The sequence below is a fragment of the Leguminivora glycinivorella genome, chromosome 8 (genome assembly GCF_023078275.1).
Source record: "Leguminivora glycinivorella isolate SPB_JAAS2020 chromosome 8, LegGlyc_1.1, whole genome shotgun sequence".
In the NCBI taxonomy this organism is placed as follows: Eukaryota; Metazoa; Arthropoda; class Insecta; order Lepidoptera; family Tortricidae; genus Leguminivora; species Leguminivora glycinivorella.
Window position 1 is genome coordinate 12,923,039 of NC_062978.1, and position 13,106 is coordinate 12,936,144.

Consider the following 13,106-nt stretch of genomic DNA (forward strand, 5'->3'; position numbering starts at 1 on the left):
GAATAATGCCTGATTTATCACTTTGTCCATAGGTAACATATGCCCTGTTCACTTGTTCAGCATAGGAATATTCCTGTGAAACTTGAGCCTTAAAAAAGATTGAAGGAAAACTGCTGCGAAAGCAATCAGAAAGGTTGAATCTCAAATTAGATGCACTAATGTGCCAAGAAATCATACTCAAGTATTGTAAGATACGAAAATATCAGTAGGGGCGTTATTAAAATATTCTCTGTCCTGGTTTCGCAGCTACCTCTTGGGGAGGCGTCAGAGAGTCCGAGTTGATGATAATCTCTCTGATTGGTGTGAACTCTCTTCTGGTGTCCCCCAGGGGGGTATACTATCTCCACTGCTTTTTTCTATCTTTATAAATAATATCACGAAATTATTGAAATCATGTTATCACCTTTACGCAGATGATCTGCAAATTTATTCAGCTGCTAGCCTCGATGAGTTTGAAGATCTCGTAAGCCAAATTAACGCTGACTTGGAAGCTGTCTGTTTGTGGGCTTCATCTTTTGGACTTAAAGTTAATGCCATGAAATCGCAGGCGATCGTTTTCGGTAGTCCCTACTACGTCTCAAGACTGTCGGAGCTGGTGTCACCTAGTATTTTCTTTGATGGTGTTCCAATTCCTTTCTCACCAACCGTCAAAAATCTAGGGGTCACCATGGACCAAACACTTTCCTGGGCCCCTCATGTATCTGAGATCAGCAAAAAGCTCTTTGGTTCTCTCCACTCACTGAGGCGCCTACAGAATTTCCTGCCTCTCGATACCAAAACTATGTTAGCTCGCTCACTGTTACTGCCGTTACTCGACTATGGCGATGCTGTGAACCTCGACATGTCGGAAGATCTTTTAAATAAGTTAGAGCGCTTGCAAAATGTTTGCATACGGTACATTTTCGGTCTGCGGAAGTACGACCATGTGTCTTACTACCGTCAAAAACTTAACTGGCTTCCTATCCGCCGCCGTAGGGATCTCCACGCTGTTTCTCTTCTCTTTAATGCTCTTTTTACACCTTCTTCTCCTTTATACCTCTCTGAAAAATTTACTTTTCTGGCTGATGGCAGTGGCCACCGTCTGCGTTCTAGCGCGAATTTATCTCTTGCCATTCCCCCTCACAAATCTCGTGGATACCACAAGTCTTTTGCTGTCCGTGCAGTGAAACCATGGAATGAACTGCCCGTCTCGTTTAGGCAGGCACAATCGGTCGCGTCGCTCAAGGAGAGGTTAAAGAAGCTATGGTTATCTGACTAATTTGCCTTGTTGCTTTGTATATATTTTGTGTTCCTTGTCAACTCTTTAGTGTATCTTTCACATTCCTTTTTGTGTGATATAGTTAGGTTTATCCTATTACTGTATGTGTATTTATTTATTTATTAATTATTTATATATTATTTGCCCATTGTCTTTATGGTACCATGTTGTACAAATTGCGGAATTTGTTACCCTCTTCAAGTTTTCTCTCTCATTTACTCAAAGGTTAACTGGAAGAGATCCCTCAAAGGGATAAGTTCGCCTTTGTACTTCACATCTTAATGTATGCTTTTTAAAATATATCAAAGTATTTTATACAATCATATTACATAATATGTAATCATAAATAAATCAATTAGGCTAGAGGAGTAAATGTATGATTATATCTCCGGAATTATTTAAGTTAGCAACAGCTGTGGAGGTCAACGATCTTGGTTTCTGATGTTCCAAGTACAGTACTTTGAAATATAAATGAAGACAGAGAATTTGCATAGTGGTGAAGTAAGAAGCCAATGACCTTTCTATAGAATGAAATTAAGTATTATAGCATAATTAATGAAATATTGTAATTAAAATCAATATTTTATCAAACTTACCTTACATACTACATACGACCTTACAGTATTAAAACCAAGACGTTTACATGCTACATAATTTACAATTTACTTACACAAAAACAAATAAATATTTGAACATTACACACTTAAATTTAAAAACATATATAACCCAGACAAAAATGACCCTGGGGAGTCAAAAATTACGGCAACCTGAGGGGGTGCGTCCCACGAAATATAACGGTAATATATATAATTTCATGTTACTAACATTCAGCAGCAATAATGAACGTTAGATATAACACCAACATCAATACTTTTGTAAGAAATAATGCTGAATTGCCATAATATTAGTTTTACATAACGTTTTTTAATATAACGTTTACATTAATTAATTTCAGTTTATATACCATACACTACGTATACCGTTCACCATGCATAACATTTCTTAATATAACGTTTACATTAGCTAATTTCAGTTTATATACCATAGACTAAGTATACCGTCCACCATAAATAACATTACTTAATATAACGATTATATTAGCTTAATATCAGTTTATATATGACTTTTATGATGACGAAGATAATTATTGACTGACATGTTCTTATTTATATAATAAGAAGCAAAATATGTGATAATATTATCACATATTTTGCTTCTTTTATTATTATTTTATTGTGTAATGATTAATGTAGTTCTGTTTATAACTTGTAAATAGCTACCATTAGTTTTTAAGGTATTTGCAACGCCCTGACTTATTGTATCTTTACCACCTGTATATGTAATGAACATGAATGCAATAAATGATATGAATATACCATACCGTTCTCCATACACGTATAACATTTATTTTAACTGTTGCTAAGAAAGGTTTAGGTTAGAACTGCGACCCCGACACAAAACTGTTGCTAAGAAAGTAGGTTTAGGTTAGGTTAGAACTGCAACCCCCACACAAAACTGTTGCTGAGAAAGCAGGTTTAGGTTAGGTTAGAACTGCGACCCCCACACAAAACTGTTGCTAAGAAAGTAGGTTTAGGTTAGGTTAGAACTGCGACCCCTACACAAAACTGTTGCTAAGAAAGTAGGTTTAGGTTAGGTTAGAACTGCGACCCCCACACAAAACTGTTGCTAAGAAAGTAGGTTTAGGTTAGATTAGAACTGCGACCCCCACACAAAACTGTTGCTAAGAAAGTAGGTTTAGGTTAGGTTAGAACTGCGACCCCTACACAAAACTGTTGCTAAGAAAGTAGGTTTAGGTTAGGTTAGAACTGCGACCCCCACACAAAACTGTTGCTAAGAAAGTAGGTTTAGGTTAGGTTAGAACTGCGACCCCCACACAAAACTGTTGCTAAGAAAGTAGGTTTAGGTTAGGTTAGAACTGCGACCCCCACACAAAACTGTTGCTAAGAAAGTAGGTTTTGGTTAGGTTAGAACTGCGACCCCCATACAAAACTATTGCTAAGAAAGTAGGTTTAGGTTAGGTGAGAACTGCGACCCCCACACGAAACTGTTGCTAAGAAAGTAGGTTTAGGTTAGGTTAGAACTGCGACCCCCACACAAAACTGTTGCTAAGAAAGTAGGTTTAGGTTAGGTTAGAACTGCGACCCCCACACAAAACTGTTGCTAAGAAAGTAGGTTTAGGTTAGGTTAGAACTGCGACCCCCACACGAAACTGTTGCTAAGAAAGTAGGTTTAGGTTAGGTTAGAACTGCGACCCCCACACAAAACTGTTGCTAAGAAAGTAGGTTTAGGTTAGGTTAGAACTGCGACCCCCACACAAAACTGTTGCTAAGAAAGTGGGTTAGGTTAGGTTATTATGCATTTCAAATCTTAGACACAGAATGAACATTACGACTTTTGATGTTAGATTAATTGAAAAATATATGTTATTAATATTAGGTATCCCAAACGTTATAAACATAGATCTTAGATATTATGAACATTACACCTTTTCTTGTTAGGATAATTGATTAATATATGATATAAATATTAGGTATCCCGAACGTTATATACATTAATCTTTATATACACTGATATTATAGAGAATAAACATTATCCACTTCGAAATTAGATGATTTGCTATTATAGATTTTGAGCTTTATATCCAGTGAACGTTATGCTGAACAAAATTATACAAAGTGAGCGTATATATTATAAGTAATATACGATACGTTCTTATATCTCGTATTACTTACCCCTGTTTATGTTTGCATGTAATAAATAATAATTAAATAAATATTCCATTTTTTATATTAGTATCTTATTAGTCCACACTCATTTAGTTAATAATTATGCGATTATCATCTACAATCCATACTTATATCTAATCAATACTAATATTTTAAATGGGAAAGTGTGTGTGTCTGTTTGTTTGTCCGTCTTTCACGGCAAAACGGAGCGACGAATTGACGTGTTTTTTTTAAGTGGAGATAGTTGAAGGGATGGAGAGTGATATAGGCTAACCCCCCACTTCCCTAAATGGGGGGGGTTGTATAGAGCATTCCGCAATTTACGAATTTAACACGAGCGAATCCGCGGGCAAAAGCTAGTTATTTATATAAGTCAAAATGACAGAGCAAGTGATTGATAATATCGCACACCTAGATCAAAACAGTATTAACTCAAAATTTATGTATTTTGAGTTACTAGTATATTCGTAATCTACGGAAAATGTCGCGTAAGTCAATAAAACCGAACCAAAAATGCTGCAGAAACTCGCCGAGAGATGGCTCTGTAGGGCCCTTTAACTGACGCGGCGGCGCCACACCCCCTCCCGCAAGACCGTCGCATCGTCAGTTGCCGACTGACCACAACGCTGACTACATGCTACTGGTTTTATTTAAAAGTGTAGTATTTCGAGTTGAAACGCTTTATCTGAATTGATAGTGTGTTTATTTAAGTATTATTACGAGTTGCTGCTGTTTTGGTGATTTGACGCGGTGCAACCAATGAGTTTAAATTAAAGTTAACACTGTTTAGATGACCCAGGCAAGTTATTTATTTTTAATTATTTCGAGTTGCGCCTTTTTTCATGCTTTGAGTTTTTGATTTTGAATTGCATCAGTTTTGCAAAATCATAATTTAAAGTTTATTTTCTTTTCAATTAATAGGGCTAGATCCCCCCTTTAAGTTACCTAAAACCGTGTTATGACTATAGAACATAATTAAATTTATGGCATATTTTTTAAATTGCTATTTTTCTTTAAAATTAATAATTTATGAGTTAATACGCTTTTCATGGTTAAGGTGTCAACATTAATTATTATAAATGCTTGTTTTAGGAAAATAAAAGGCCGTGAACGTTTATTTGTGAAAATGGTCACGGAAACTGGAAAAGAAAATATTAGACTTATATTGACCGGGATATAGACCGTGATTACCTTTTTGATTTTTGTCGAGCTCCCGATATTTCGACGCAGTTGCATGCATCATGATCACGGAAAACTGACGTAGGCGGGTGGATGTTAAAGTTGTATAGACAGCGCGCGATCTACCCTCCTTCGCGCGCGTCGGCTGCGTTCACTTTCAGCGTTACCACTGGTCGCGTTCACACTCGATGGTCTGTCCAAACACACTACACTCACAGTGTCACTACGTTTGTTCAATTCTGACTTCACCGGTTTTTTACACAAACAAATCACTGGATTCCATACATTAGATAGTTTGAAGCCATCCTCAGAAAATATTACCCGTAATATTCCTTCTTATGACACAGAATCACAACAGATGAAAGACACATTAGAAGACGATTTACCTGTGTTCACTGCTCAATCGGAACCAAAACTATCAGCCGACTGTGATGTCATGTTCCCGATCATTCCGATAACTCCTAAAACTCGTCAATCGGCCAGGAGTGCTTTTAATCACTCGCAGATAATTTCCAAGGAATTGCAGCGAGCATACACAGAAAAAAATCCTTTTCCCCTCACTAGCTCGGAAACACGTGTTTTGTCCTTTAATACCAGCGGGTAAAAACGCATTTTATCCACTAGTGGGTAAAGTAATTTGACCTTGAATAAAGTCAAATTAACTGCTTTCAAATTTATAAAAGTAGGTGAATCCAGTAATAAAGATGATTTACCACCTGTGGAACTACTGGAAGCAGTAATAAACGCATTTTTTGCGTTGTAGTTTCCTCGCTATAGTGAGGGGAAAAGTTTTGTGTTACACTCGGGTGCAAATGTGTTTTACTTCTCGTGTGTTAAAAAACTCGCAAGTTCAGGATTCTATTCTCGAACCACTCGCTTCGCTCGTGGTTCAACTATAGAATCCTTTCACTTGCTCGTTTTTCAATTCCACACTCGGCGTTAAAATACAACTTTGCCCCCTTGTATAACAAATAACTATTTTCTACTCCCGAACTGTTATCCGTCATTTAAAGGGTCGTGCACAGATTTTTCAAACCCTGCATAAAAGTCTATTTTATTCCCCAAAGCCAGCGTCCGTCGGCTTTCCGCGCATGCGCGCAGTATTGAAAAAAGTGAAAACGAATTGTTTGCCTCTGTAACTATGGCAACGGATTGTTAAAAAGATATTGCGCGCATGCGCGGGAAGGCTTTGGGCAGCTGAGCTGACAGTGCAAACCTTTGCGTCAAAATACAGGAAACAGTGTGAATTTCACGAAAGTTATTCAAGATAATTACTTAAAAACTAAGTGCCTGGTCGTAGAAAAAGTATTGTATGCAACGGTGTTTAACTGAGTCAAAAAATACTCGTGGCGTCTTAATAACAATTTTCGGCTTCGCCTCAAATTGTTACCCACGCCACTCGTCTGTTTTGACCTCCATTAAACGACTTTTGCATAAAATACTACTATCGGCTGCGAAAAAGAAAGACATACAATATTTAATTGATATATAATATATATGCTATTCCTGGCCAATATTACGAATCCTATTATAAAAATGTTTTAGAGTCTGTACGATATACTTATCTAATAACCTATTCTTGATTTAACTATTTTATAAAGTTTTTAATTTTGTTACTAGTAGGTACTGTTGATTTTGATTACTTTTTTATCTCGTTTATGCCATAGGTATTAGGAGACTGCATTGATTGTAAGAGTACTTTATGCTCTAATACAGTAAGGGTTTTATTGTTAATAAATCTATAAGGTTTAGGATCTCTAACGCCGTGTCTTGCGTGGGCGACGGTCGCGCGACCGTCGCCGTCGCGTCTCATACTTCCATATCGATAAGGTTTCATTTCGTATGCGTCGCATCGCCGTCGCGCGACCGTCGCCCACGCAAGCCACGGCTTAAGTATAAAGTAAATGCTTGTAATCATTTTATTTTTTTCCGAAAAGTCTACAGTAGTGTAGTAATTGTGATATATTTCATAGCATATTTTTTTAGATAATTAGTATTTAAAGCATTTTAGTTTATCTATAACTCAAAAAGAAGAGAGTACATTAAGTATTTTTTCTATAATTAAGGTAAGAAAATTGTTACGATTATCGTAGAGGTAATATAAGTTGATAATAAGAAATAATAAATATATTGTATAACGAAATATAAAGTTTTTTTTATAATTTTCCTTATAAACCATTCAACTCTAACTTGTACTCCTATTTTGATGAATTGTGCACTGACATATTAAATTGCACCAAAATAAATTAACTCTAAAAGTAAGGTGCAAAACAGTTATAACTAAAAATTATTAAGACAAATGAAACGTCATTAATTCGTAAAAACTGTAACAACTAGGAAAATGCATTTGTAGACTTACTTACTTAATTTAAAACTATTTACTAGAAAACAATTAACCTATGAACTAGACCTGTGACATAAAATTTAACTAAAGAGCTTGTATATTAATTAGTTTTTCCAAAACAACATTTTTATCTTTTTTGAAAAAAGTGCTTTTTTGAGTTAATACTCTTTTGATCTAGGTGTGCGATATATACTATTTCTAAGTTGGGGTTTCTGTCTTAATTATGCTAATGTACTGAAAACTTTAAACGTCGAGGGCGTAGTCAAATGTTTTCACGAGAATTAAGTAACTTATGATCATAAAACGTAATAATATAGCTGTTAACTAGTTGCGTTTCGGGACAGGTAGACCAGTATAGTAGTGCTAAATAATGAAGATTTTAGGTTAAATAACCACCGACCGGTCTGGCCTAGCGCGTAGTGACCATGCCTGCTACGCCGCGGTCCCGGGTTCGAATCCCGGTAAGGGCATTTATTTGTGTGATGAGCACAGATATTTGTTCCTGAGTCATGGATGTTTTCTATGTATATAAGTATTTGTATATTATATGCTAGCTTTTGCCCGCGGCTTCGCTCGCGTTAGAAAGAGACAAAAAGTAGCCTAAGATGTCACTCTCCGCCCCTTCAAGTATCTCCACTTAAAAAATCATGACAATTCATCGCTCCGTTCTGCCGTGAAAGACGGACAAACAAACAGATACACACACTTTCCCATTTATAATATTAGTATGGATATCGTTGTCTGAGTACCCACAACACAAGCCTTTTTGAGCTTACCGTGGGACTCGGTCAATCTGTGTAAGAATGTCCTGTAATAATATTTATTTAAATAAGTACCTATTCCGTAGGTATTTAAAATACCTACCTACTACGAGAAACATAACACTTACTGACAGTAGAGAAATTACACTCTTTGAAACTATGATTAAGCGTACTAGCTTAATTATAGTAAAATAGACCCTTACAACATATTTTTGGCCATTTAAATGTTCATAAATATCTATGTAATAATAATATCATTGCAAACCATGTTCAGAACATTACATAAGTATTACAGAACATTCAAATAAGTAAGACCCCGTTTTCTGGTTATGTTCTCCTACTTTCTGGCTTGTACTCCTACCTACATCTTGTAAAATTTTGTACTTCCTACACTTCGTGCAGTTTACCAATCTTCAGTCAGTTATAATATATCTATAATATATTATAATATTGGTGTCTTCTCTTTCAGTTCCCGAGACAAATTTCCGCCTAATCCAGAACAAGACTGATGACGACACAGTCAACGTCATTTGCGCTGCGGAGGGCGCTTACCCAGCACCGAACCTCACGTTAGCAACGCCTGAGAGGTACGTAAAAACAATATGCAAACTCAACAAGTTTCAACGGCAGCGGAGCCGAGTCTTTCGACACTTGTTTATGAGATCATAAAGCCAAAAAAATTATGACATAAATGAAACACAAACTAACCAAGACCTACAGCAGAGCTAAAATTGAACCAGCTCGTTCTTAAGGATTAAGATCCCAGATCCGCCAGACCTTCCTCATTTTCTCAAGGATGAAACTTTGGGTTAATGTAGAGTTCATATCGATGGCACTGGCGGCTCTTTGCTCTTAGTCCATTAAGGCTAAAAATGAACCAATGGCCTCTTCTTGGCAGTCCTAAAACTGAACGGGTCGAATTTTCCTTCTTGACATAATATAAATGGGTTTTAGAATTTATGGTGTTCTCTGTACCTTTATGGTAGAGTAGAACCTGTAGAACATATCTGAATCAACTCAAATACCTACTCCTAACTCTTCAAATGAAAATATTTTACTTTGAACTTAAATTAGTTACTTAAAGAAACAGCAATTAATATTGCCAGTAGCTTCAGTGGTTATAGATTTTTGCAGTTATTGCCATTTTGCAAATAAAGCTTGTTCTAGATTTATCGTGTCGTACCTGTGCCTATTATTTAACTTCTTTAAAAAAATTAATGTGTCTACTTAAAATAACACAAGATAAAATACCTAGATACTACCTACGTGCTCTAGGTCTATACTGTAAAACTATGAAGCCATTTTTGTGATGTTATAGTTATAGGTACTCCTAATAGTCTACTACCGTTGCCATGTCACCTAAAGAGATTGATAGTTACATCACCCGAGTCAACGCTGTAGGAGCGGAAACATTAATTTCGTACAGATTTGTTCAATCGCAATTTAGCCAAAGGTTCCGTAACCTGCTTTTCTGACCTCCATCAATCAACAGCTGTAATTCTTTGGTATTGCGGTCAAATAGTTTTTTATAAAACACTGTTTTTTACGAATTCTAAGCATTTCATACAAATTTAAGAAATGGAACTTAATCGCGAGCACGGAAGTCTTTAAAACCTTGTTAGCTACATTGCCAAGAAAAGGGTTATAAACTACTTTCCAATCTTGACCTCCTAAATCCCATTCTATTTTTTTATAGGATAAGTACAATAAATCTGTGGATGTAATGGACATTGGGTCTTACAAGAGTATACCAGAATGGTTACTGATACTATCGCACGTGTCTTAAAACCACAAAGCGCACTCTGGTTATAATCAGGTTTTATAAATTCCGTTCAATTCTGAGCCGTTCCATTTAGTCCGTTTAACCTCAAACACTAAAGTTTCCATTTCGCGATTTCTCCCTAATTCCTACCAAACGCTGTAACCGTCAAAATTATGCTGACCTGCCCTGTCCGCCTCCGACGTTTAACATGCGGTCGAAGCGGGGATTTTGAATTGGATCGGAGATGCCTGAGTTTAGTAGTCGTTTTGCCGTGTTAGAAGCCATCAATGCATATACCAGCCGCATTGCGGTTTGCACCTGATATTCCCGAACGACTGGTCATACCCTGTGTTTGAGATTGCTAAGATTTGGAGTCAGAGATGTTTAGTTTCTTGAACAAAACAATGGAGATTAAAACACTCTATTTTATCATATTTAAGCTAAGACAAAGTTCGCATCATAAATCAAAAACTAATTTTTTTATGTAAATAAAATTTGTTATTTGTATTTGTTATGTTGTTATGTAATGCCAGGACAATCATAGAGCCTTCCGATGCCGATCAATTTCAGCACAAACAAAAGTTAAGAAATATTAGTAAATTAAAATGTACGTGAAATGTGCATGACGCGCACTCAGTGTTATTTTGCCAACCAATTATATCTGGCACTCTTCTACATGACATTTTTGTTGCACTACTAATACGAACATAATGAAAATATACTTATGCCTGACAAAATCTGTTTGTTACAGGTTACTAGACGGAGTAACTAAGGACCTTAAATTGGTGAACGGAAGGTACTCGGCCGTGGCGTCAGTGACGCTTCGCGACGAAGATTTGCCATCGCCCGCTGAGTTTATTTGTACCCTGAGGATACCGCAAGCAAAATACGCGGTACGGAAGGAAGCCATTTACTACCCAGGTAATATTGATAATTAAAACACATTATTGATTATTTTTTAAATAAAACCAAAATGATTGCATAATTATGTACTTCATAGCCAAAGTTTTCAAACTGCTTACTAAAAATAGGTTAAAGAAAAACTTTGAACAAGAGTGGCTACATAAAATAATTATGAGGAAGAAGATACCTCATTATTGTACCCATGTCGACAAGGTATTGCCGGAAGACCCAGGATTGACATGCTAATGCTTTGTGCAAATTAAGTCCCGCCCACAACCCGACAGTTACCTGCTAATGGCTGTGAGAAACTAGGAACTACCTTTGGGGCTTCAGTGACAATAAAGAGTGAATTAAATTTATGCCCCTTTTAACATTTTGGTAACAAGAGCGCTAATGATGTGCAACAATATACCAATGATTTTATAAAATTGTTTTTAAATCCAAAAGTCTAATTTAAGCCGAAATATCAAATTCGTCCCCAAAAGAATAATACAGGACGTCATAAATACGATGCCGTTTATTTGTTTAAAACAAGCAATTTAACCGTTTTATAAGTCGACGAACGTCATTAAAGGCCGAGCCCGGCAAGAATGGAGATGGAAATATTTTTTTGAACGTAGGCATGAAAATAACAATTTTGCGGAATAATTTGCGAGAGGGCCATTTAAGCTTTTTATCAGCAGAAAGTTTGTGTATACAGCTATCTCACTGTATAAAGTTGAGATGAAACATTTCCTGCAGGCAGTCCTCGTGAATAATTTTATGCTTCGTTAAGTCCATTGTAGTACGAAAAATTCTTTAAACATAATATCGGTGAGTCGGTCAGAAAAACATTTTTTTAGGCACTCCGCCGATCCTAAATTAAAAGTCAACAAGGCATATACTTGTGCGTCGATTGGTTCCAGTGACGTAATTTTGGGTAGTATTGAAAGAACCCCTCTTTCAGGGATCAACTTATTTTCATATTGCGATAAAATTTCCAAGGTATTTGACTTTTAATTTTAGTAATACCACCGGGAAAAGGCGTTGGTATTTAACTTAATTCGAAAATTTCATTTTTCATGATGATGGAAATATTTAAAATGATTTATAATATATAAATAGTATCCGGCGTGTCGTCTTGTACGAAAGTGAGTGCTGGGCTATCGAGAAGAAGAATGAATGGATAAGATTCAGAATGAGTATAAAAGAGGAAGTCTGAGAGTAGCGCTAGTGACAGAAAAGAAAAGGTGAGAGGGTGTAGATTAGCATGGTATGGGCATGTAATGAAAGTAATGTTACAAAATGAGTTTTAGATATGAAGGTGAATGGATGGATACAAGGGTAGTTGAAGGCTTAAGTAAAGATGGAATGTATGAAGAATGATAAGAGAGTGAAATGTATATGGAAGTGACGGTTGGTACAGAGGAATTGAAGAAGATCTAAGGCTGCGCCAACCCCAAATAATGGAAAAAGGGGAAGTGAATAATGATTAAGGAAGTATTTTTTTTTTGTTGCAGGACCTATCAGCACAACTCCTGAGATGCCTACAGCTGCAGATATGCAATTGGCCGCAGCTGTGGGTTCAAAAGGTAAATTATGGCGTATTCAATTAAAAATCAATATGTAACTTTTCACTGCTATTATAAAGTATTTCATTTGTTCAGCGAAAATGATAGCTACTCATAGGGCTTTATCAAAAAATTCCGTATTTTATTTTAACATTCATACAAATCTTATTTGCCATTTTAATTTTTAAGAAAATAGTAGTTTTAAAGGTCTGAAAAAAAAATCAAGAAGTTTTTAGACAAAACTTTTTTTTTCGTCTCGCTGATAAAAAGTCTAGATCACAAAAATAAATTGTATTATTACACAATTAATGTAATACATTTTATGAAAATAAATTACACTAATAGTCTATGACGGCCAGCTAATCAATAACAGTAGTAGGTACATCATATCTTGTTTGGAAACAAAGAGACGGGTATTTGATATTTGCCAAGAAATTTAATATCTTTAATTAATGATTCATCGAAGTAGTGTACATTTCGCTCATCCAATTAGTAGACTGAGACAAGACAGGTTCATTTTATTATCCACATCAGACACTTCAGGTACTTCTATAAGTACATACATATATATTTAAAGCCATTCACAGGTCGAACGCTAATTT

The 13,106-nt window shown here is 36.0% G+C and overlaps 1 protein-coding gene across 1 annotated transcript in view; it reads left to right on the forward strand.

Moving 5' to 3' along the window:
* LOC125229068 overlaps window positions 1-13,106 on the forward strand; it is a 73,071-nt gene that overhangs the window by 57,368 nt on the left and 2,597 nt on the right. Inside the window, exons 3-5 of the mRNA XM_048133845.1 lie at window positions 8,759-8,876; window positions 10,803-10,972; window positions 12,454-12,525. Of these exons, the coding sequence (XP_047989802.1) occupies window positions 8,759-8,876; window positions 10,803-10,972; window positions 12,454-12,525 (360 nt within the window). The remainder of the gene's footprint in view (window positions 1-8,758; window positions 8,877-10,802; window positions 10,973-12,453; window positions 12,526-13,106) is intronic.